The sequence below is a fragment of the Penicillium alfredii genome, assembly GCF_028826965.1.
Source record: "Penicillium alfredii strain IBT 34128 chromosome Unknown utg000012l_segment0_segment0, whole genome shotgun sequence".
Classification (NCBI taxonomy): Eukaryota; Fungi; Ascomycota; class Eurotiomycetes; order Eurotiales; family Aspergillaceae; genus Penicillium; species Penicillium alfredii.
In genome coordinates this window covers 747,725-771,968 of record NW_026622709.1, presented here as the reverse complement: position 1 = coordinate 771,968, position 24,244 = coordinate 747,725, and the positions used below count along the sequence as shown (strand labels likewise).

The window sequence follows — 24,244 nt, the reverse complement described above, 5'->3', positions numbered from 1 at the left end:
GAAATACCCGCTACCGGGCCATCGTCCTGCCAAATCAGCGGGAGCCGATATCCTAGCAACGGAGATCTACACCCTGACCCAAAGAAATCCATCGATTTCCAGAGACGAGATGCAAGGCACTTAAGCCTCGAAGCTGAAGCTGGCGCCGACCTTGTGGGCAGCCTGGTTCAGGTTCTGGGTATCAAAGGAGGCACCGAGGCCGAGGGTGACACCGGGGCGGAGCAGGACGTTGTAGGCCAGAGCGGCGATACCACGGTCGTTGATCTTGGCCTGCATTAAAGGAAAAGCAAAAGGTAAGTTGTCTGCCACGAAAAACATATGAGGTCACAAAATTTATGAACCAACCTTGGCGAAGGAAGAGGGGTCCAGGCGGTACTTGCTGGCGACCTCGAGGCCGACAGCGTTGCCGGAGGTAGAGTCCCAGGAGGCCTTGGCACCGGCCTCAACCTGAGCGTTCACGCGGTGGTAGTAGCTAGCGGAAAAGAGGGAGAGGTTGTTGCTGGCGGTGATGGCAGCGGAGTACTGGGCGACGCTGTAGCCGACGGCGGCAGAGTACTTGGTGATGGCAGCCTTCTGGACGTCGTAGCCACCCTCGGCACCGACCAGGAAGCCCTCGTGGCCCAGGACGGCGTCGAAGTTAGCCGAGGGGCCGTTCAGGAGGTCGAAGAAGGCACGGGCGTTCAGGTTGGGCTGCTTGAAGTACAGGTTGAGCTTAGCACCCTTGGACTGCTTGGCGGGCAGGTACTGGGTCAGGATCTCGGCCTTGAGACCTTTGGCAATGTTGTTGTCGAGCTCAAGCTTGGTGTCGAGCGCGTTGGCAGTGGTCCACGCCTGGGTGAGGGTGAGGCCTGCACGGGGGGAAAACATTAGCTTGACTCCATGTCGAGCAGTATCTGAGAAAACAAAAAAGCTCGCCTGGCGCGACGCTAGGCGACCGCATGAGAAAAAAAAGTTCATGGGCCGTTCCTTGCGCGCGCCGAGGTCGGGAGTTATTCGCCGAGAGGGGCCTTTACCAGTGGGCGCATCGACATATTTGGCCTCGAGCTGTGCGTTTTATCATGAATTAGCAATTTCGTCATGTGATGGTGTGATGGACCGAGAGTAGGCAATTGTCAACAACTCACCTGGCCGGCAATGGGACCCTCGTGGGCCGATTTGCCCTTAACGGTGAAGGTAACACCGTTGGGGGCCTTGGACTTGACCTCGAGGTTGGCTAAACACGCGTTGTTAGCTCTTTATTCAATCACGATGGTTATCACAAAAACGAACCCGGGCTGGCGTGGTAGAAATCCTTGTTGAGGAGCTATGGCAGCATCAGTCAAAGAGCCCACACTCGCAATTCTTCACAGCGCATACATCGTTGGCCGCCTTGGAGATGTCGGAGAAAGCAGCGGGGGCAGACATCTTGATGATGGAGGTCTTGGGACTGGAAATGATAAGAGGGAGATAATAAAAAAAGAGAGAGCGGGTAGGGGGCCTTTTACGGGGATGAAGAAGGGGAGAAGAGCGATGATGTTTGGGGGGGTGAAAGGAATACTTGGAAGGGGCGCCGGTCCACGGGCCGCTGGGCGCGCGGTGATTGGCCAGTGCTCGGGTTCCGGGAAAGCCCGCCGGCAAAAGTTGATGAGGTCAGCAAATTACCTAAGTGGTTGCCTTAATAGGAAGGAACCCTAACAGCCCTGGTATTTACAGTCTATGATCAAAATGCTAACATTCAAACTCAACCTGCATCCCGTCTTTTTGGTCTTCTCTTTACTCGACGTTTTTATACTTGTCGTTGTGGGTGGCAATCGCTCTGTCGATCGGGTTAGAAAAAAAATGAGAACACAAGAGACAACGGAGAGAACGCACCTGCCACTAGGGTCGGTCTGCTTGGACCAGGTTGGGGTCCAGCGCTCGACAGTGCCGGCGCAGTAGGGAGGAAAGTGCTCGTCAAACATGGTGCGGTACCAGTACCTAAATTGTGTCAGCTCACCACGAAGAAACGAGGCAGGGAGAGAAAAAGACGTACGCCTCTTTGGTGTCCGGGACATCGTTGCCCCATTCAGGCTTGGGGTTCTTCATCATCTCATCGGTAACCTGCTGCTCGGCCTGGTCCTTGAGGCCATCGATCCAGCTGTAGCCGACACCGTCACTGAACTGCTCCTTCTGGCGCCACAGGATCTTGTCCGGCAGGTAGGTGGCAACATCAGGCTCGTCGGTAGTGTCGAACGCCTTACGCAGAGCGTACTTTTCGATGTGGCCCTCGGTGATCATCTTGTCCTTGGGGTCGACACCCATGGCAGTCTCGAGGAACTCTTTGTCGAGGAAAGGCACACGGGCCTCAAGACCCCAGGCGGATGTGGACTTGTTGGCACGCAGGCAGTCAGCCAGGTGCAGGTTCTTGACGCGGCGGACGGTCTCCTTGTGGAATTCCTCTCGGTTGGGAGCAGCGTGGAAATACAGGTATCCGCCGAAGATTTCGTCGCTGCCCTCGCCGCTCAACACCATCTTGACACCCATGGCCTTGATCTTGCGCGACAGCAGGTACATGGGCGTCGAGGCGCGGATGGTCGTGACGTCGTACGTCTCCAGGTGATAAATGACATCCGAAAGCGCATCCAGTCCGTCCTGGATGGTGAAAGTGAAGGCGTGGTGCTTAGTGCCCAGGAAGTTGGCCACTTCAAGGGCCGCTTCGGTGTCCGGTGCACCAGGCAAACCGATGGAAAATGAGTGCAGCTGCTGGAATGTCGTGACCGTCGACAGCTCGTTGCTGTCATCAATGCCCACTAGTTCCGACGAGACCGCCTGCGACTGGGACACCGCGCGGGCCGCATCCTGCATGCGCAGGGTTTCCCGCTGCGCAATGGACGCCACCAAGCTTGAGTCCAGACCACCTGACAGCAATACACCGTACGGAACCTCAGCCATCAGACGCTTGCGCACCGCCTTCTCCAGGCTGTGGCGGATCACCTTGTAGTCGACCGGGACCGTGGGGACGTTGGTCGGGTCCCACCACTTGGGCTCGAAGTAGCGGGTCAGAGTGTCGGCCTTGGAGTCGTAGATGTGGCCGGGTGGGAACGCAATGATGTTGTCGCAGACCGGGTGCAGCGACTTGAGCTCCGAGGCAAAGTACACGGCGCCGGGGGTCGACGACGACCGGCCCAGGTAGAAGCTAGTAATACCGATGGGGTCACGAGCGGCGACCACCCGGTCTTGCTTCTGATCATACAAAACCCACGAGAACATGCCATCGAGGTGCTTGGGGGCATCCAGACCGTGCTCCATATACTGGAAAAAAGATATCAGCGACGCCGCCCTGGCTTCCTGGAAACACATAACCCTAAGCGCATACCAAAGGAATGATGACTTCGCAGTCGGAGTGCGTCTTGAAGTTGTACTTGGTCTTCAGACCTTTCCGCAGGATGCGGTGGTTGTAGATCTCACCGTTGACGGCGAGAGCAAGGCTACCATCTTCGTTGACGAGGGGTTGGGCTCCGGTGTCTTGAAGGCATAGGTAAGCAACTGTACAACAGCAATGGTCAGTTGTAGATATAGTAGAAGCAACATACCAACACCGACGATACTCAGACGCTCGTGCGCAAGGACTGTCAAAGACCCAACCGTTAGCTTGAGGCCCGCGACAGCATCCATGATTGCAGGATCCACTCACTGGTCTTGTCGGCGCAAAAATTTCCACCTGTCGAGTAATGCTTGTGTTAACCTCCAGATATTCTTCTTGTTTTCAACCGCCTCTGCGCGGCACTGCAACACGATCACTCGGACTGTATGACTCACTCCAATCGGGACCACGATGGCGCACACTGTGATCGAGGCATAACGTTAGCGACAACCCCACACGCCGAGGACAGTTAAACACGAGAAAAGGAACAGCAGATCACTTACGCCTTGGCCATGCGCAAGGCCTGCGGCTTGAATTTTTGGATATCCGGGTGGCTATTCGACTCGAGTTAGCATTGAGCATTGGATCAACCCCCATACTTTGTCTCAGAGCATCGCGGGGATTAGGGCAAGCCGATAACGCACTGGTGGCACGCGAAGATTCCACACATGATGGGCAATTGAGGGCTCTCCAACTGTGAGACAGACAGGCAATTGGAGAAAGATGAAGAGGAAAAGAGAAGAAGGGGGAAGATATATTGACTAAGCGTGACAGGTTATGGGGAAAGGGAGCCGGCAATGATTTTTTCCCCTTTTTTTTCCCGCTTGGCGGGGGGAGGGGCGATGTCGGATGAGTCTTTGAGTCACCGATAAGATAACATGCCCATGACTGTACAGATCTACAGAGAAAAAAAAATATGGAATTCACTTGGTTCATGCCATTGTCAAACGCGCTTGCGCGTCAAAAGCAAAGATGCTCCTTTCATTCGCCGGTCGCAAAATCATGCTTCCCATATCTCAGATCCCATGCTCTAAAACAAAAACCCACTTTAAAAAAAGACAGCGCCGATGCTGCCCATGCTGAGAGAGACACTAGTGCCTAAGTGCCTAGGGCTGGTTCTCCTTGACAACCTGGCGAACCCGTGCCTCATATGCCTTGCGGTCCTTCTTGAACAGGTTGTAAGCGTCGGCCTGTGCTGGCGACTCGGGGTTCGGGTCATTCAGAAGATCCTGGATCCCAAGCAGGATCTGCTTGATGGTAATAGCAGGCTTCCAGGCCTCCTCCTCATTCAAGATGGACAAGCACACAGTTCCGGAGGGATAGACATTGGGGTGGAAAAGCGGAGGGGTAAATTTGCCTGTGAGATACGATCAAGTTAGCCATTTGACCTTCCAATCTAGCGTCCAAATCGCAGAAAATCTCGTCGCAAATCTGGGGGCACAACGTACACTTCGGTGGCTTGGTTGGGTATTCTGGAAAGCGCGGGAAAGCATCTGCATTAGTCTATGGATCTTCGATTGGAATGTGTCGCACACTCACCATCGGGAAAGGTGACATCAAGCTTGAACAGTCCTCCCTCCCAGAGAGTCTTAGCCTTTCCAGGAATAGCACACTCCCAGCGCTTCATGTCCATAGCACCCTGTGGGGTGCGCTGGGGCTTTGCGACGAAGCCAAAAGGGTGGTCTCTGCGCCACTGCTTCCTGTGGTATTTTATGGAGAGTCAGTGCTCGAACTATGGGCTTGGAATAGACAGAAGCTGTGTAGCTCTCATTGCAAAGGTTGAACCTACCGCTCCTCCTGAAGACGGGTCTGGCAGAGAGACATTTTCAAAGTTGCGCGATAATGGGTTCCTGGATGAGAAGGATTCCGATAAGGATCGATGAGGATCTGAAGGTCTAATTCTAGACGATGAGGGATAAGGAAGAGCCTTGGTTACAGGGGAGGAAGAAAGAAGAAGAGAAGAAAGGTGGGAGAGCGATAACAAGGCGAAAGAGATGTAGGTGGGAGTGCGCTCCAGCTTTACCTGGGCAACATCAATCAGATTATGTCAGCCACATGAAGCTGCCAACATCTATCGCGGCAATTTAGCAATGCAGGTGGATCATGGATTTTGCGGTGCTGGGTGTTTCTGAAACTAATAGGGGTGGGATAGGCCTGCAAATTTTGTAAAATGCTCTTTGTGTCTGAGTGTTCCTGTGGTTCTAACACAAAGACCAGACAGGTCCTCAAGGAATCCTAAGTGTAGAGACGGGATAGTCTCAATGACAAGGGGCCTACGAAACCAAAAATACTTCAAGTTTTTTGTAGGAAAGCTCCGACATACCCTGGCTGTCGACAATTGACACTTGGGCACAATACCAACAATTCAAAATCTATAGATAGACTCCAATCCCCAGGCATATACAAGAGAGCAGCCCTACTCCAACCATACTCCAAATCCGTGAAGTGCTAGACACCCACCAAGACAGCCTGTTCATATACCCATGAACCATTCCAGGATACACAGTCTCCAAACCCCAGATCCCACCATGTGCCACAGCATCATCTGGTACCACGCCCTCTGCCTCCACCCGCACCCGCTGTCATCCTCCCTGGTTTTTTGTCCCGGTGCCATGATCTATGGGCAAGACTGCCTCCCATTCCAGGACGTAATTTACCTCCCTATGGTGGGGAGGTGTCACAGCTGCAAAGACCAGAAGAGACGGTGCCAAGCAATCAAACGGAAACGGCAGATAGAGAACGAGTGGCTTGACGCAGAGCTAAACGGAGAGTTCTGGGAACACGAGTGGGAACGGGATCATGTTTCTGTCCAATCCCAAGGATTTGAGGAGCCGGAAGCATATCATGGTCTTGGGATTGACTTTGCATGCCCCGAGGTGGATATCGAACTGGAGTCCACTGTTGCTAGTCCTGTCATGGAGTGCTCAGGGCAACGGTCCCAGCATCAAGACAGTCCGACAATGATGTCTCCGGATCCACATATGGAAAAGAATTGTGACCAGACAGCATGGATATCACCATCTAAGAAGGCCCATCGACGGTCTTGGATCCCTGTCCCGGTGAACAGGGCCCAACGGCAACGAGGAACTGCAACACCCGGGAGCACACCGCAGCTCACGGCAGACGAAAGCGATGTGGAGTCATCTGTCGATGAGATGGACCTGTTTGACCGGATTACATTTTGAAATTGGATGGTACATCCAGATATTTGCATGCAGATTGGAAGGAATTGGTCATTTGTATTGGCGTTGGAGGTTCCATGGAGAGTGGAAAAAAAAAAACCAAATTTCTTTAAGTATATCATTATCGATCCCATCAAAAAGCAAGGCTGTATGCGAATCAATCCACATAGATGCCCTGCTCAAATTTCTCGCGTTCGAAAAATCGAGCACTGATGGCGTTTCCGTTGAAAATCCGGCCTTCGAGGGCATTCACAGCCTGTTGACTCATACTATCAGCAAAATAGAAACGAATAGAAAAGAAAAGCCAGGGTAAGATATCCTCAACTCACCCGCAAGGCAGATAATGGGCTAGTGAATTTAACAAAGACAGGGACAGGAGGAGCGATATCGCGAGCTATGAAGACTCGTTCCACACTCCCATACTAAATGCAATGGTCAGTTCTCGAGCCCAATACGTATAAGATAGTCAAGAAATACCTTTTCAGAGCACTCCTCCCCAATCTCCTGCATCAAGCCTCCATCCTGGCCTGCATTCAACTCCGTCTCCAAATCCATGCCATCCAACATGCCCCGCAAGATAATCACCTCGCTCATGGGACCAAACTTGCCTTCATCACTGCCCTTCTTCTTGCCCCCAATGATCTTGCCCCGTCCAGCGGGTGTTGCAAACCCCCCACCCTCAGAATCAGGCCGTTTCTTCTGCTTCTCAACTTTGACTTGCAGTGGTTTAACAATCCCCTCTCCAGAAGCACCAAGTCCGGAACCCTTGGTCCAGCCGTACTTTGAGAGGAGGCGCTCGGCGAAGCCCTTTTGACCAGGACGCAGGGAGCGCGGCGCATCCTCGTCTGGCTCGTTCTCTGTTGGCTGCTCCTGGGAGAGGACTGCTTCGAGTTCTGCTTCAGAAGCGGGGATTTCTTCGGGGGGTGGTGGGAGGGTGTAGCGGACAGGGGCGCGGAAGATGGTTGCAGAGCTTGGTTGGAAGGAATCAAGGGGACGTGATGGTGGTGGCGGTGGTGCGGTCTCTACTGTTGGCTGATTATTCGTTCTCTGTAGACGTCGCATATATGCTTCATCTCCAGTATTATCGTCAGGGAGCGGGGCAGGGGGCTCTTCAGGTGGCGGAGGCGGGGGTGGTTGAGTGTAATCGGGACTAGCCATGTCGCTATTTGTGTTTTGACCCATGCGCATACGTCGAGCGAATGCGTCTTCTCCAGACGCATCATCGGGCACGGAAGCCGGGGGAGGCGGCACACTGTTGAGGTTGGGCGGCGGGGCGAAACTACTCGGGGGAGCGAATTGACCTGAGAATGCTCTCTTAGTACTAAAATGTTGGATATATCAAGACTGCGTTGGAACATACGGTTCATGGGCCGGTCATAGTCCTCGCTATCTGAGTCCCCGCTCAGTGAGCGTCTCATGCGATGCGCATACAGGCGGTCCTTCCATTCGCGAACTTCAAGGATCTTCTCATCGCTATGACGATACTCCTCGTAGTTGTTGGGTCGAGATGGGTCATAAATATCATCCCAGTTCTGAGGCACAGCGTGCGGTTCGCGGTTCTTCTTGCGCTTCTTCCTGCCGCCACGCTGCCGCTTCTCGCCCATGTAATACTCGAAATCATCATCTTCTGTGGCTGCCCAGTCTGCCAGGGTACTCTTCACAGGCGCCGCAGTGGGGGCTGAGGTCTGATCGGGAGCCGGCTGTGGCATGGCTTTGGGCAGCGTGGGCTTTGCTTTCGGCTTCTGGGCCGCGAGCTGTGGTCGTTTGGTGGGCTGGAATCGGAGTGAAGCTGTCGGTAAGAGAATAGGTGAGCTACTAGCACTTTGAGTGGATCATCAGGGAAACTCCAAAGTACCAGGATTGAGCTGCTGCTTCTTCGCGGCGGACTCGTCGGGTTGCGCGTCATCCTCGAAGCTCCGCTTGAAGACGACAGGTGCGCGGCTGATGGTACCAGGCGAGTCGGCGGGGGGATCAAGGAGGTTGGCATATAGCGACATCATACCCCCGCCCTTGGGCGGAGTCGATTCGGGGGCCATGGCTGTTTGGGGTGGTGTAGATTCATCGGGAAACGGTCGAGCAAATGATTGATTAATTCGCGGATCTACTAGGCGGTGAATCCCAACTTGCCGGCAGGACAATACACCGCCCTTCATTAAATTGTTTAGCAGCTTTGCACTATTGGCAGTGGTTTTTGGGGCCTGAGGCATAAATATTGATGCCTCAGGTGCTACTATACTAGCCCCCAGATGCAGCCTTTCTTCTCCTCGATTTCTATAAAATTTAAAAAACCATTCCTGATGATAACCAGTCCGTTTTTATGATGTCTCTTTCATAAATACCTAATGAAGTCCTCTGCCTAGTTGCCAACCACCTCCATCAAAGTTGCTCGCGCACAGCAGATTTAAACTATACCACCATCAGCAATGAACTCGGCAAAGCACGTTTTCTCCATAATTAAGCTTACCGGGATGATCTGCGCATTCTTCATATCCCACACCCCAGAGACCGTGTAGATATCCTTGCTGAGCAGCTCGCGCACCTCGGCCTCGTTCTCTGCCACAGCCATCATCATGCTGCCCTTGAAGGAGGGAGATTCACCCTCGGCGGGGTGAGAGTTGAGCATTGCACCTAGATAAAAATAAGCAATGGTCTGATATAAAGAGTTGCATATGGTATTAGATCAAGAAAACATACCCCCGGCCACAATAGCACCAGAGGCAACATGAGGCTTGACACCCTCCAGATGAGCCCTGATATACGAAAAAGAATAATAATGAGACATTTTAATTCATTCGAACCTTCATACCATCGAGGATGAAGCATCCACGGCTCAAAATCAAGATAGAAACTCACGGCCGGACTTCAATGCGCTTCGCCATGGTCCCGGGCTTATCCGGGAGAATGCAAAGGAATTCCTTCTTCGCAGGAGCAGAAGACATGGTGCGGAGATGCAAAGGATACCGAGAGGCGAAATTCACAGAATTGGGGAAACGAGAGGCGATGGTGGTTCGGAGAGAAGAGCGGGAGGAGCGCGTTGGGAAGAGGCGGACGTGGGGGTAAGCGGGGACTCGGGGTCGGAAGGAAATGAGGGACATGGTGAGACTTGTGGGTGTTGTGCACACTCCTCCTTCGTGATATAAAGTGTATATGATAGGCAGGCCGTCAGTATTATGGCAATTATAGGGATTCTGTAGGATACTGAAGGAAACAGGGGGTAAAAGGCCGGGACATCTTGTGTTTTGACGTGCCTCTTATCCGGCACAACCCTTCCAACGGGGTATATCCACTTGTCGACCAAAATCCTTGGAAGTTAAAGACCCTTTGCATAAGTCAGTAGACTGCAATTTCCTATATACATCTACCCACACGGAACTCGAACTTGCATACCAGGCACCCAAGTAACAAACAAAACCTGGATCCTACCTCAACACCTACGTTGAGCTTGCAAAGCTTCCAAAAACACAATGGAACCATAAAATGAGAAGACTTCAAGATGAAGACAGTCAGGACACTCGGATAACTCAAGGACTCAACCCCGGGAACAAATTCAGTACATATCCAGAAAGTAAAAAGAAGAAGCCTGGAAGAACCGGATGAACTCTATAGACCCTGCAAATCGGGCCGCATACCATTTTCCCCCATAGCGCCAAGGTAACAAATACACACTCACACTCCCGAGAACGCGCGCAGATACCGGGATTATGGGACATCATTAGGCTTCCGTCGCGAACCATCCTTCCAGAGAAACAAAAAAAGAAGTGAAAAGAAAGAGAGAAAAAGAAGGGAGGAGAAGTGATACAGTGGGAAGGATTTGGAAAATGAAAGAACACCATGACGGGAGACTACCAGTCCATCGAGATCCGCATAGTGGAGCAACAAAGAAAAGAAAAGAAAAGGAAGGATGTTCGGGGACGGCAACAGGGTCAAAGGTCAACTTGAACCCTCCCTCGACGAGTATCACCGGTCAAGAATGCAGGAAACCAAAACAAATACACCAACACGAGTACCGTCGTGCAATATCATGCGTTACCGGGCTTCTCCTCGGTATCGATGTGCCATACCACATAGTTGGGCAGGCCGACCACTTGGTAGCCAGCGCGCTTGGCCATCTGGGCAAAGCCCTCCGTCTCGGCTTGGTTCTGGAAAGCATATGCGGGGAAGTTGATGCCGGTGCGGTGCACGTCGGCCTTGACGAGAATGTTGACGCCACCAATTCCGTCAAGCTCGATTTCCTCGTCTTTGTCCTTCCGCCAATCGCCCATCTTGGCCATGTAGGTTCGCCCCGTGTCATACTCCTTGTAGCCTTCGGCGAGAACGGTGTCAGGAGACAGCTTCGATCGCAGGCGACGGCCCTTGTCGGATTCGATCCACGAGTTGTAATCGACTAGGAGAAGATGGTCAGTGCCAATCCCAGAAAGTTCATGGTATAGTGAACCTACAGCGGCCCTCAATGTCCCGGCCATCTCTGTAGCGGTGGAACCAAATGTCTGCCAGCCTTGTAAGCCTCACTCCATTGTCAAAATCCCACACAGAATCACATACTAGGCACAAGGACATCCTTGTCATGAGCCATGAAATCTTCCAGGATACGCTCGGGGCAGTCGACAATATCCACATCGCGCCAGTAGACCCAGGAATGATCCGGCTTGAGAGCGGAATAGAGCAGGTAGTTGCGGGCCCGACCAATAGCCTTACGCCGCGGACCTTGAGCAGCAAACGAGTGGCGCTCCGCCACACTCATCTCCACGTCGGCGCCGAAATCCTTCTTCACAACCGTCGCGCTCCGGAACGCGATTTTCTCGTCGGCGTGTTTCTGGATGCGATCTAGCTCGGAGGCGAGGTTTGCCAGTGTGTCATCCTTGCAGTCACCGACCAAGAAACCGAGATCGATTAGTTCGTGTGGGTAGGTCAGCTTGTAGAGGAGATCGAAGTATTTCTCCAGGTACGGGGAGGCGTCGCGTAGCGGGGTGAGGATGAGGACTCGTTCGCGGTTGGACAAGGCCTGAGTGGAGGATTTGATGGGGTTGAGGTTGACTTCGGAGATCGAGGGGCTGTTGACCTCGTAGGGTTCATGGCGGTTGAAGAGGACGGGGGTCTGGGCGTGCGCGTTCCATGCGACCATCTCGTTGATGGACATCTCCATGGGCGACTTGGGCGAGCCATAACAGTAGAAACTACTACCCCAAACAAAAGCCGAGTTAGTACCTTTTGAGCTTCTCACGCATATTTTGTCCAAGAATTTCGCGTACCTTTGCATCTCCGACGCCGACTTGCTCAGGCCGCGCCACATCAAGATGACCAGCCCTGTCACGGCCACCGAGATCAAAAAGCGAGTTCGTGTTAAGAGTACGGCGAGGGCTCTCCATGGTGGGAGACGGGCCTTGGTGGACTTCCAATTGACCCCACCCTTTGACGTTAACATGGTGGGCGAACGAGTGTTTGTGGGAGGGAGGGAGAGAGAGAGGTTGCGGTTGACTTGGAGCCTAGGACAACACGGCGACGATCCCGGGGGGGTCTGGATCCCTGGCACGCCCGTTGAAAGCCCCTTGCCGAACGAATGAGGCCAGAGACGCGCAAAGGGCGAGATGGAGCAGGTGAGACGGGTCAATCAAAGGAAAACGAAGGAGTGGCAAGATAGGGAGGGTAGAAAGAGGCGGAAGGGTGGCGCGCTCTGCCAAGAGTGCCTCGAATCAGAAGGGAGACAAAACACGCCTCAAGAAATTGGAGTGAAAGAGAGTAAGAAAACAATAAAATAATTATAGCATTGGGGTGAGCTCAGAATCTGTTTATTATTTTTGCATGGACATCCCCAGGTTGGAAGATCATCGATTTCCCCGGGATGACAGCGGATACTTTGTTTTAGTATGGGGATCATCCACATTAACTATCGTATATTCTGCCTAGTCTATATAAACCCTTTCCCCCCTGGCTACTTCATCTGGCCTGTTCGTGTCACCATTATCTGAGATGTATTCCAGATCCTACCGCAAACTACTCCCATATTATATGGGAGTAGGCTCATCACAGTCGAAACTAGACTCAACTGCTCCAAGACAAAGGATAAAGTATTCCAAGACAAGACCAAGCAAGACAGGTGGCACAGTACGGGATTAGCCAAATAATGAAGTATAAATGATCACCATTTTACCATTTCTCTCGATAAGACGTGATCTCGAGTGATCATGAAGACGGCCATGAACCCCACAGTCTTCCAAACTTCCCCTTATCAACTGACTCAAATTGTCCCACTTGAGATTTCCTTTCCTATGGTTATACACCCACCACAGCTCTGTCCATGAACATGTCTCCTAATCCACCAACCTTTTTTGGAGTGCAACATCCCAGAATGTGGTCTTGAACGCAATGGACCGGGTGAATTGTGACTATCTTGAACTGAGGTATAGAAGATACATAAACAGTGAAGAATAAAAGAGGCTACATACTCGATAAATTATGTTGAGCATTATGTAAATAGTCTGTCTATAGCGTAGGAACCTTGGAAAGATGCTGCTCTAAATACTTGCAGAGACCAAGTCATCTTAATATGTAGGAGAGCATGGGATCTCATCCATAGGCCTAAAAAAAAACGAGAAAGTGCGGAAATAAGAGCATATTACAGGAATTTGAAAGAGTATAATGCCGATTAGGGCCAGATTTGGGTATTGTATATATCCACTCGGTCAAGGTCGAAACATGATACCGGTAGAGGCAACTAACTGAGAGTACACATTTCTACAGGTGTAAGTTAGGTTTAGTGGTCTACGGCTCAAAGTAATTGTCATCAATACTTATTTGATTGACTCAAATATAGACATGAAAAAGCAAAGTCATCGACAAAAGAAACAAGAAAACTATATCCACCAAATCGTATATCCATATCATGATCACGCCAAAAGCATCAACAAAAAAGACATCGAAAATAGTTCCACCCATTTTAAAAAGAGAAAAACCGAAAACGTTAGAGAAGAAAAGCAAAATCAGAAGAAACTCCACCCGACAAAGGAAATAACATAAGAAAAAGTCAACATTCTTGCGTCTCCCGGGAAAGGATCATAATAGTGTTACAATGCAGACGCTAAAGGCACATGCACCGGGAAGACGACGAAATGGCCAAGGCGACTTTCTTTTTGTGGTGAGAAGCGAGTTTGGCCAGGGCAGACGCAGGGGTAACATGATAAAACACGATTATCTGCAAGGGGTGGGTGGAGAAGAAAAAGGGAGATCATATGTGCGTGGCGAGGAGAAGAAAGAAGAGGAGTCATCATCATCACATTAGCATCAAGGAGGCAAGATGCATTAAAATCATTGCAGGCATGGTTCATGGCGACGCCATCAAGGATTGGCGGCGCGGGGCCGAGAAAGTGAACGAGGAAGAAAGCGACGGAGGGAAAGCAGGCGAGGGCGGCCCCGTCGTGGGAGTAGCACTGAGATAGGAGCTGCTAAAGGACTGCGAGGTGGCGCTAGGCAGAGACTCATGGGGTGCGGGCATGTTGGTGGCGATCTCGTCACAGAACACTCGGAGACCCGGGAGAGCCTTTTTCTGGCGCTTGTGGTCAGGCACGTCGACCAGAGGCTGGGGACTGGCGCTCTCAGTCTTGGGAGAACGGAACATCTGCTCGTAGGACTTGAGCTGGAACTCGAGGGCGCGGTTGCGGTCCGCCAGCAGCTCGTTCTCAGCCTGGGCAGCCTTGAGCTGCTGCTGCGAGGTCTGGTTCTGTTGCTGGAGCGAGCCGACCAGTTGCTGAAGCTGCATGCAGCGGAACTGCGGCTGCAGTTTCTCAGAGAGCTGAGGCGAGACCTGCTGTTCCTGGCGGATGAGGTGGACGATGATGGCCAGCATGAAGTCGATCAGGTAGACGGCGCCCTGCACAATGTGCTCCTTGGACTGCGGCAGGCTCTTGGACGGGTTCCAGCCAGCGCGCTCCAAGAAGAAGTCGTGCACGCGGCTGTCCAGCTCGCGGTGCAGCTGGCTGAGGTTCTTGCGCCGGTTGCCCTCAGCAATGCGGTGCTTCTCGCGCTGGTCGTCTGGGTCCGGGGAGATGGCGCTGCCCTTGCGCTTGCGGCCGCAAAGCTGCTGCAGGGGCGCCTTGCGGTTGAGGTTTTGCGGCGCAATCAGCGTCATGATTTCCGTTTGTGACAGGTCTGTTGGCCAGTCGGCCGATGCCGCCTTCTGCACCGCGAACGACTCCTGCCACGAGCTCTCTGCCGAGTTGGCTGGCGACGGCGGTGCAACCACAGACTCGGCGCTAGTCCAGGGAGACTTGAGCTGGAACGAGTCCTGGGGCCCCGGCGTGCTTGGGGTAAACGCCTCCTTGACGTGGAAGGGGTTGAAAGGGCCTCTAGGCAGCGGTTCCACGCGCGGCAGAGGAGGCAACCGGCGCTCCCCGCCCAGATCTGGGCCCGTCATGCCAGAAGTAGCAGATTTCAAAGAACTTGCCGTTGTCAGTAGAAGAACAAGATAATCATTCAGGGTGGACTCACGGAAGAGAGCAGCGGCGCGAAAGGTCATCAATCATAGGGTTCGTTTCCTCATACATCGTGGTTGGTCGTCAGAGAGAAAACGTGAGACGTGCAGTAGCGAGTGTGGGCGTGGCAGGCGAATTAAGTCACAGAGTTATATCAATGTATGTACGGAAGGATTCGGTAATCTCCTTCACACGGCGAATATTCACACGCTGTAGATCGAATCGAGGGGGTTGTTGGAGGGGTTTACAAAATGACGATGATGTATATGCACAATCAGGCTGATCAACAAAAGGGGGGAGGAGAGGTATGGACAAGAAAAAAGACGAGAGATTGAAGAAAAATCCAGAGGGCAATGGAAGAGAATGAGTGAGACAGTTTGAACCCAGGGATGAGCGGGATGGGATGCATGTTTATATGTCCCAGCAGAGAGCAAGAGAGAGCGAGGGGGCCAAAGAGTCCTTTGGAACCCACCTGAAGCCATCTATCAAACTCGGGAACGGGCCTCTCGTACCTGCTCCAGACCCAGGAGGGGGAACCATGAACGATCAGGGTCGATCTTCAGACATCGCCATCGCGGAAAGCCGGGATGTCATACAGACAGATACAATGCAGAGTGTATGCGGCCGAGAGACCCACGACTCTCCACGGGGAAGCGAGACTGGCATCCCGAGTGGATTCTGGGACCAGCGAGGACCAGCGAGGACCCGCTACGGTAGAAGTGTCAGAGAACGATCGATGGGGGATGGGGGAGGAGTTCGGTATCACAGAGTTATCTGTCACATCATGCACCGACAAACATCCTCGTCGCTCCCCACCAGATCCACGAATCACCACTGCTCGATCGTGCCCGGAAAAGAGGTTCGTGGCGAGGATCCCCGGGCCTTCATTCGTCACCGGGTTGCTGGGTTGGCGATCGGCACGGGGAAGAGTTTAGGGGCAGTACTGGGGTGCCCTTACATCAATAGTCCCAATTAATGGTCGTCACTGAACGGTTAGAGCCCTTGGGACTAAATCCTCCGGCGAGGTTTTGAGCCATGTGGATGTGAGTGTTTACAGGGGAATTGCTTCTAGACTGGCCAAAAAAAAAGAAAGAAAGAAAGAGACAAAGGTAGAGATTGGCTTGCATACTTGCATATTTCACATTGAACTGTGTCATTGCCGCTCTGATCCTGAGGCGAAACGCTGAAACGCTCTCTGTAATGACATCGGCTCGATCTCTTACGATATTCAGGAGAATACTATAATCGTGGCAAAGGATCAAGGGGGTGGGAGACTTTCCTCGAGGTACTCCTGAAAACCATAGAAGAAAAAAAAAAGTCCTAAACCCAATGGCATCAATAGAATGAAGCAAGGACCGAGTGTCATCCTGAGACATGCGAGGAGGCCTCGATCCATAGGTAATAGTAACAACTCCACGCAATAGCACCTATTATACAGGGATAACACTAGGGTACGCCAGATACTAGGATCGATCGACATCTACAAGACGTCAAGGCTATTGATTTTCGACAGTAATAGACAGCGATTTTCTATACTCAGCATCGTCGCCTTGTAAGCGAATCACCGGGGAGAGGACCAAGCAAAACCAGCGAGTTGGGACGGCCACAGGACCCAGCGACCGGAATACGTTGCCTGTCAGTCATCGAATCACAAGAGAATTGCTGGGATTTGGAATCAGCTATGACACGGGGCAAATTGGGTAGTTGGACGAGTCAGAGCGCGAACAAAAACAATAGCTCCGGGGCCAAGCCCTAAAACCAGCACGTTCCTCTTCGCAAATATCAGGACGCGCCCCACGTCTCTTTTTTAACTGTACATCATCAATTATTTGGAGCCAATCCCTTCCGTCTGGTGGATCCGCTATATCTTGAGTGGGTCCCGTTGGGATCAGAGCTGTCATATTCTCTCTCTCCCCAGCCACCGGGGTCTTCCCTGCTGGATCCCATTCAGGTCCCCACGTTCTGTGGATTTTCTCGGGCACTCTTGCAAGTGTGTCCTTATTCTGTTGAGGTTGAGTAAACAGGTGACCAACAAGGCCTAAGTATAAACCCAGATGGGGAATCAACTCACAAATACAGTCTGTCCCAGTAAGCCCACGCTACTGCGAGAACCCCTCTCTTCCGAGTCAAAAAAAAAAAAAAGAATAATGAGAGAGAGAGAGACAGAGAAGGAAAAATGGCCACTCTGCGAACCCGTTCCAGGTACTTGCAGCCGGCGCCTCCTCATAAGTTCCGCAGCTGCGCCTAGGACGTGTTTGCAGCCGGCACGCAGCAGCTGCAGGGAGTACACTGGAGGGGAAACCAGGCACGAACCATTCGAGATCGGACAAACTCTGTCCAAGTCGGTTCCGGGTGTTCCCCGGGCCCATCTTCCCTTTCCCCTTCCAGTGACATGCAGAATTAGGGTTGTCCGGGAATCCCGAAGCCAGAGAGATCCAAAGATCCAGAGATCAGAGTTTGCATCCTGATCCCCAGGCCCGGTTTTTTTGCTGCATGTATCTGCTGGAGATCGAGAAAATCGATCGGATGTGCTGACGATTGTAGTTCGTCTCGGTAGCGGAGGGGGAGACAGTATTACAACATCCATAGATGGGCTCCACATGTAGGGATTTGACTTGATTCTTAGTTTCGACTTGCTGTGTCTCGACCTCGCTCCACTCCCTACACACGCAATAAGAAAAAAAAAAAAAAAAAGGGTCCAGATTGAACCCGCCACACACTCGAAACTACCAGTTCATGCAGGCGAACTGCAAGATCCATCCTTCCCTGTTCGTTGGGGAGACCCGCCACCAACCTCACAAAAAGCGACTCATGTAACTATACCCACCCCCATGGGTCCCTCAGGATTGTAGTACGTAGTGCCCCCCCAAAATATATCTGGTATAGGGCAGAGTATTGCGTGAGAGAAACGATCGGTTTCTTCACAGGAATCGATCTAGATTTTTGGTCCCTCTCTCTCCCCCTCTTTCTTCGCAGTAGTCCCAGCACACTACTGTACGTGCAGGCTGCCCCGCTGGGCTTCCCCTCTTTCTCTGTCTTTCTATCTTTCTCCATCTGTCTCTTCGTCCCAGCCGGGTGGCAAGCGTGGATGCAGACTCGTGCTAGACTCGAGGAGACGCATGGGTACGACGGAAGGGGGATGTATTCATTGGTTTCGTCATTCATAGCATAGCCAATTTATGCTCGAATATGGATCCTCTCGCCCAGATCCCCAGGATAGGATGCTATGATATTCCTACAAGATATTCCCAGTTAGGTAAATCCCGAGATGATAAAGAGTCTCTAGTCCATAATAGTTACACCCCGGGCATAAAATATCGATGGCAAAACTCGCAGCAAGGAGCACAGACTGATAATTGAGGTCGGCCTTGTGGATCATCGGGGCAATGTCATTGCTAGGTGTCAGTGGGCCATGACAGCCAAAGACAGGTACTGGTTTTGCCAAGCACCCACGTATCTTACCTCTACTGCAGCACTACAAGCCAACACACCCGGATAGAGAGAGTATCATCTCATCTCAGATTATACCCTCTCTGTGCCTGCGTTCAACCCACATATCCGGACGACACGCGGTGCTTCTCACGTTTAATCCCCGAGTCGCCACCACCGGAACCTGCAAGGTCTCGCCGGATATACAGATCCAGTTTCTGGGCGCGCAGCGTGCTATTTCTGAAAATCAGAAGTCAAATTCGTCCGCAGCTGACAGGTCTCGCTCTGCCACTTCCCCGAGCCGCTCGCAGCCCGTGGAGTTCGCCTCTCAGCGAACAGGGTTTGGTTCCTACAGCGTGCATAGCGATCGATGTGTGCTGTCTCTTTGCCCCCCCTCTGTCTGTTCCATCCGTCACTTTCGCCTCCCCCTAAGAGAAATTCCCCATTACCTGGATCCCAAGTTGCCTGCTATGCAAGGTGCCTGTGCAGCTGATTTCCTTCAGGTACCCTCAACCTCGCATGCATCGTATCTCTGCTATTCTTCCCCTGAATGAAATACACAGAGGTACATACAGTAGGTAGAGTAGGTACTAGACCTGTGCGGAGTTCCGCGGGCCATGTTCCCCTCGCCACTCTGCTGCCTGCTTCCACTTTTTCTTTCCCTATCTTTCTTCCTCTCTCTCTTTTTCTCCACGAGAGTCTATCTCATGCTAGATTATACCCCTGTATCTCATGGAGACGACTATTACGAAGCTGACATGTACCCGGCTATCACTCTGCCGCCTTCCGCGAGGTCCACGGTATGTAGCATATTATGTCTGCTAGAGGGTCTTCTGTTTCGGCTATGCTAATGAATGTTGTTAGACTTAATGAATATCTATTTTATGCTTTAATTTGGAAATATGGTTTAGTATATCAATTCCAGTGACATGATTCCAAAGAGGTGTTACGCTTTAGGTAACCCATCATCCGTTTCTTCTAGTACTCACTGTTTATTATAATGAATACAAAAAAAGGATCATGTGAGTGTATTTCTTGTTCCGGCCAAATGTTCATAAGTTATGTATCGCGCAGTGTTCTATACCTAGATATCATGAACTCTTAACAAAGTACCAAATGCTAACGAAATAGCAAGTGGAATTACTGTTATTTAAGAATAATGATAGGATTCAATCAAGTCACTAATACCTTCCAAGTATTAAGGAATGTCCATCTATGAGTAGCATGCTTTGCTGACTGTGTGTCCATTGGGTCCATAGGCTTGTTCGTGGTAGATGGCCTATGGGTCTGCCGGGCTCTATACTTCTAGTATAACTGACTGTCAATAGAAGGAGATATTTATCTCATATAAAATCCATATATTTATCAGTCAGGCTGACTTAATCAATATACAAATTTTCCATTGACTTATCTATACCGCAAGGAATGCAGTAACCACCGTCAAAATATCCTCAACGTTCATTCTTAGAGCAGCTTTATCTTGCTTAGGGATATAAGTATATAACTGGGACACTAATAAATAGAATAAATGCATACATACAAGATTGAGTTTCATATAGCTAATATAAATCTTGAGAACCACCCTTCGCCTTCATGTATATATCCTCACTGAATCTTGAATTATCCCCATCAACAAGATAAATTCCAAGCCACGAATAATTATGAGTGATAAGACACATTTATGGTTTGTAATATCTCTTTACTGCATTATCCGCCATAGAAGAAACCACTGGAGTACTAATCTACATATCTACAAAAGCACAGATAGCCTTAAGAGTGGGAAACCTATCAGTAGGAGGCCACCCATAACCATTGCTTTTTGATTAGAACTATGTAGGCAGAGGAATTTTAGACAAAATATACAATCCTAGTTTATCTGCATCATATTTATGAAAGACTCAACCTTTTTCTTGCTGAGGCGTGGAATGAGCTTCATGGATATCATGAACATTATCATATCATCAATCGCCTAGGGAATGCTGCAAATCTCTAGCCATATATCATGTCAATAGCTAATTATTTAAGCATACATCATGTAAAATAAATAAAGTGTGTTGCTTTCTTAAATGGTTGATTTAAATAAGTATCTTGTATAGAGATAACTCCCATGATAGAAGAATATCCCCTACACATGATGAGTTAGTAATTAAATCCTACCTCGGTCCAACCTACCCAAGGACCCCTAACTATCTCCTATCTATCCCCTAATGCTGAGATGAATTAATTAAACTAATAGGGAGTATATCGAATGGCTGGTTCAATCCTAGCCAATCAGTCCGTATTCGGGGGTGTTCGGCCGTGGGTTACAAAGTTAATAGACGCCCCTAAGGATAATTCTCTCAAAGTCTAGATAATTGTGGAGATTTTACAACTCTAAAAGTGGGTATACATTTCTTTCCCTCTCTCCTTGTCTTTCTCCCCAAAGTATCTATGTTTGAGTTGAGTTAGAGCTGAGTTTCAGCTGCGCAGATATACAGTTTGCCATTCTACATGGATAGATCAACTGCCCCCACATTAACCCATTAATATATCAACACAAAGACTTGGTTTCTGATTGTGTGATTGCCTATTGCTTTTTCTGTTCCTGTTCCTACTTCTTTATGTATACCATACGAGATCCATGGATAGATGTTTCTTGACCGCTTGGCAAGATATCCTCTACTTTAGTAACTATCTCAATACCATCAAGGCACTACATAACAGTATTTTCTGTCAAGTACCACTATACCAACTGCTCAATATAATCCCAGCCATCCAAGTCTTTCTTCTGAGTTAAAGCATCGCCCCACGTCCCTAAGCCCCCAACATCAACCCCAACCCCCTCATCGACACCAAAAAAAGCAACGAAAACTCTGGATCCCGTTCCGCGAACCCTCCCCCCAACTCGAGTGATCCCTGCCCTCAGAATCCTGCAGCTGAGCCTTCTTCGAATCCTAAGTCACAGCGGAGAGATGCAACGCGGTTCTCAGCGTGGGGAATTCGACATATTGAATAATCCGCCCGGGTTCGTTTCCTGTTTAAAGAAAAGAAAACATGAGACGCACATGGAACTGCCTTTTTAGTCTTTTTCTTTTTCTTTTCTTTTTTTGTTGAGCTGGCTTGGATATATTCAACCACGTCATCATATCATATCATATGCCTACTAGGAGATACCTCCTAGGCAGGCTCCTAGGCAGGCAATCTAGGTCAGTATACTGGTTGTTAGAGTCAAGATTTATTATTGTCTATCAGGACAACCCTAGACAGAACCCAAAAATCAGAACAAGAGAATCTCCCCCCCGGGTCTCTCATGACCCATTCATGCTCCCCAAGAATTAGCACACTAATTATGCTGTTGGCGATCGGGGAAATGGAATTCTGTGGGTAGCAAGGGTGTGTATCTATCTACAAGAAAACAAAGAGAACGATTCTATCCAAGGCCCCAAGTCGGGTAGTTGGTTGAGTACATCATTCCCCCATTAAACCAGTTCTACTCTCACTCGTGCTGGTTGTCTCCAAGACCAAAAATAACCGTGATCGATTGACAACCTTAAAAGGAACCCAAATTCTGGGAGTTGACGACGTACTTGGATGGAAGGTTACTCGTGGAAGGCCAATCACTGCTACGATGAGGGAGTGGTTGTAGTCGCACTGAAATACAATTGTAGATGGCAATGCCATGCATAGACATCCATTTCAGTATTAGCAGGCATAGACAGACGCCTCGCAGGAATAGACCTTCGTGCGGGATCAAAGTTGGAAGCGAAGACTACCGCTTACATCGCACCAAACTAGCCCTGGAGCTGGAAGATCAATGACTACGGCCTGGTCAATGCAAGGTACAAACACCGAATACATTAGGGCACGGCATGCGCTCCAGTAACACGTATCAAGACAATAAAAACAAGGGATAAGAAAAAATGAACTCCTTCCGATGGACGGCGACGAGGTGTCTCCCGAGGACAGAATCCAAATTGCGAATTTTCACAAGGACCGAATTATTATCATGAGAACAGCAGAGTAAGACAAATAAAGAACCGGGGCTTGGCTGACTCGTCTACAGAATCCCCATGCCCAACTCTCCTCCACGGACAACCTCCATTTACAGAAGCTGGGCCAGGGCGTAGAACACCGCGGCAATACCAACAACGGGGACGTTGGCACCGTTGGCAACCGCAGCGTTGGACGAGTTGTCACTGCCGCTGCTGCCGCTGCCGCCATTGGTGCCCGACTTGCCGCTGGAGGTGGTGGGGTGGTCGGCCGAAGCATCGCAAGTGTACTTGCCCTTGATCTGGCGGTCATCCTTCAGCGCGTCGAACTTCTGGCACGAGAACTTGCCGTGGGAGCTCTGCAGGTTGAAGCCACCGTCGACCGACTTGAGGCCAGAGAGGGAGACCCTGTGGATAATTAGCATGGAAAGCACACAAACCAATCGAAAGGATCAACTTACTCGTCAAAGCTACCACTGAAGTCAAGAGCACCAGTGATGCGCTCCAGCTTGCCCAGGGAGACGGAGGTCAGCTTGTCGTCACGAGCAATGGTGAAACCACCGTCGACCTTCTTCAGCTGGGGCATGCTGATGTTGCTGAGCTTCGAGTTGTCGTTGAAGACCAGGTCACCGGTGTGGGTCAGGTTGGGGGCCGAGAAAGTGCGGAACTTGGTGCCCCAGAAGCCGAGCTGACCGGTGAGCTTCTCCAGCGAGGGCACAGAGATGCTGCTGATGTTACGGCAGGTAATGTTGGTACCGGTGCCCAGGTTGGGCAGGTCGATCTCAAGACCGTCGTAGTTACCAGCGAAGTTGATAACGTTGGAGGCGTTCTGCATGTTGTTGATGTTGATCTTGCGCAGGTCGGTGTTGTCGGTGATCTCGAACTTCTGGACGGTCTTCAAGGTGATACCGTCCAGGTTGTTCAGACCGGTGTTGGTAATGAGCACATCACCGGCCTTAGTGACACCCTTGTCGAAAGAGAGGGACTGCAGCTTGGGCAGAGCCTCCCACTTGATCGAGCCGACCGAGGTCAGCTCAGGGAACTTGAGCAGAGTGACCTTGGTCAGACCGTTCAGCTCGAAGGTCTTGCCGATCGAAGTGAGGGAGGGAGCAGTGATGGAGGTGACGTTGTCAGCCTTGTCGGCAATGAGGCCACCCTCGATCTTCTTGACACCATCCAGGTTCAGGTCACCCGAGAAAGCCTCGTTGATCGTGAGGTCACCGCTGATAGTGGAGCAGCTGGACAGCTTGCCAGCATCGCCCGAGGACTCGAGCTTGACGTCTTTGCAGCTGTCATCGGCGAAAGCCAGCTGGGAGGCAGCCAGCGCAGGCAGGAGATACTTGATGAAAACCATGACGATGGATTTCTGAAGGTGTTGTTAGCACGATGTGTCGCGATGGGAGTTTCCCAGGGGTAATGAGGAAGAGAGCTGTCGCTCACGTACCGATTAGAGCTGTGGGAGTTTTTTTAATTTTTTATTTAAAAAAAGGGGGGTAGAATTAGAAAGAATGAAGAGAAAGGAAGCGCCTCAAAACGAGAGAGAAGCGGATGGCTGCCGAGAATATGGCAGGAGGGAAAGGGGGGGGGGGAAAGAACGAATGGACTCTGGAGAAGAAGAAGGGGAGAGAATAAGAAGGTCAGGAGAGCAGGAAGGGAAGAAAAAGAAAGGAGGCCGGGTGGAGCGTGTATTGTATTTTATAAACACACACATTACCGCATCCGGGCCTATCTGGAGGCAGAACGAGGCGGGGCCGTGTTTGATCGGGGCCGAATCCTGTTCTCGGTTCCCCCTTTCTTCGGGAAAGGTATACACAGAAT

General features: G+C 50.9%; 8 protein-coding genes across 8 annotated transcripts; 1 reads left to right on the top strand and 7 right to left on the bottom strand.

Moving 5' to 3' along the window:
• Positions 1-120: 120 nt before the first annotated feature.
• On the bottom strand, positions 121-1,404 carry NUU61_009820 (porin; the record flags this gene model as incomplete). The annotated part of the gene is made up of 5 exons (XM_056660345.1): positions 121-270; positions 346-1,044; positions 1,125-1,213; positions 1,270-1,303; positions 1,357-1,404. 5 exons carry the CDS (start codon positions 1,402-1,404, stop codon positions 121-123), a joined length of 1,020 nt encoding a protein of 339 aa, XP_056506843.1.
• A 348-nt stretch (positions 1,405-1,752) lies between these two features.
• On the bottom strand, positions 1,753-3,633 carry NUU61_009819 (asparagine synthetase B; the record flags this gene model as incomplete). Its single annotated transcript, XM_056660344.1, has 5 exons — positions 1,753-1,795; positions 1,852-1,956; positions 2,012-3,270; positions 3,335-3,504; positions 3,552-3,633. The coding sequence occupies 5 exons, from the start codon at positions 3,631-3,633 to the stop codon at positions 1,753-1,755; spliced, it is 1,659 nt and encodes a 552-aa protein (XP_056506842.1).
• Positions 3,634-4,488: 855 nt separating this feature from the next.
• Positions 4,489-5,206, bottom strand: NUU61_009818 (E2 SUMO-conjugating protein UBC9; the record flags this gene model as incomplete). The annotated part of the gene is made up of 4 exons (XM_056660343.1): positions 4,489-4,739; positions 4,831-4,854; positions 4,922-5,082; positions 5,172-5,206. The coding sequence occupies 4 exons, from the start codon at positions 5,204-5,206 to the stop codon at positions 4,489-4,491; spliced, it is 471 nt and encodes a 156-aa protein (XP_056506841.1).
• Positions 5,207-5,910: 704 nt separating this feature from the next.
• On the top strand, positions 5,911-6,567 carry NUU61_009817 (uncharacterized protein; the record flags this gene model as incomplete). Its single annotated transcript, XM_056660342.1, has 1 exon — positions 5,911-6,567. The coding sequence occupies one exon, from the start codon at positions 5,911-5,913 to the stop codon at positions 6,565-6,567; it is 657 nt and encodes a 218-aa protein (XP_056506840.1).
• A 154-nt stretch (positions 6,568-6,721) lies between these two features.
• On the bottom strand, positions 6,722-9,659 carry NUU61_009816 (uncharacterized protein; the record flags this gene model as incomplete). Its single annotated transcript, XM_056660341.1, has 8 exons — positions 6,722-6,820; positions 6,894-6,986; positions 7,042-7,865; positions 7,925-8,353; positions 8,420-8,711; positions 9,029-9,192; positions 9,259-9,314; positions 9,418-9,659. The coding sequence occupies 8 exons, from the start codon at positions 9,657-9,659 to the stop codon at positions 6,722-6,724; spliced, it is 2,199 nt and encodes a 732-aa protein (XP_056506839.1).
• A 924-nt stretch (positions 9,660-10,583) lies between these two features.
• Positions 10,584-11,986, bottom strand: NUU61_009815 (ANP1/MMN9/VAN1 family protein; the record flags this gene model as incomplete). The annotated part of the gene is made up of 2 exons (XM_056660340.1): positions 10,584-10,999; positions 11,107-11,986. The coding sequence occupies 2 exons, from the start codon at positions 11,984-11,986 to the stop codon at positions 10,584-10,586; spliced, it is 1,296 nt and encodes a 431-aa protein (XP_056506838.1).
• A 1,896-nt stretch (positions 11,987-13,882) lies between these two features.
• On the bottom strand, positions 13,883-15,101 carry NUU61_009814 (putative HLH DNA binding domain protein; the record flags this gene model as incomplete). The annotated part of the gene is made up of 2 exons (XM_056660339.1): positions 13,883-14,996; positions 15,046-15,101. The coding sequence occupies 2 exons, from the start codon at positions 15,099-15,101 to the stop codon at positions 13,883-13,885; spliced, it is 1,170 nt and encodes a 389-aa protein (XP_056506837.1).
• A 7,438-nt stretch (positions 15,102-22,539) lies between these two features.
• On the bottom strand, positions 22,540-23,780 carry ecm33 (GPI-anchored protein Ecm33; the record flags this gene model as incomplete). The annotated part of the gene is made up of 2 exons (XM_056660338.1): positions 22,540-22,834; positions 22,888-23,780. The coding sequence occupies 2 exons, from the start codon at positions 23,778-23,780 to the stop codon at positions 22,540-22,542; spliced, it is 1,188 nt and encodes a 395-aa protein (XP_056506836.1).
• Between the last annotated feature and the right edge of the window lie 464 nt (positions 23,781-24,244).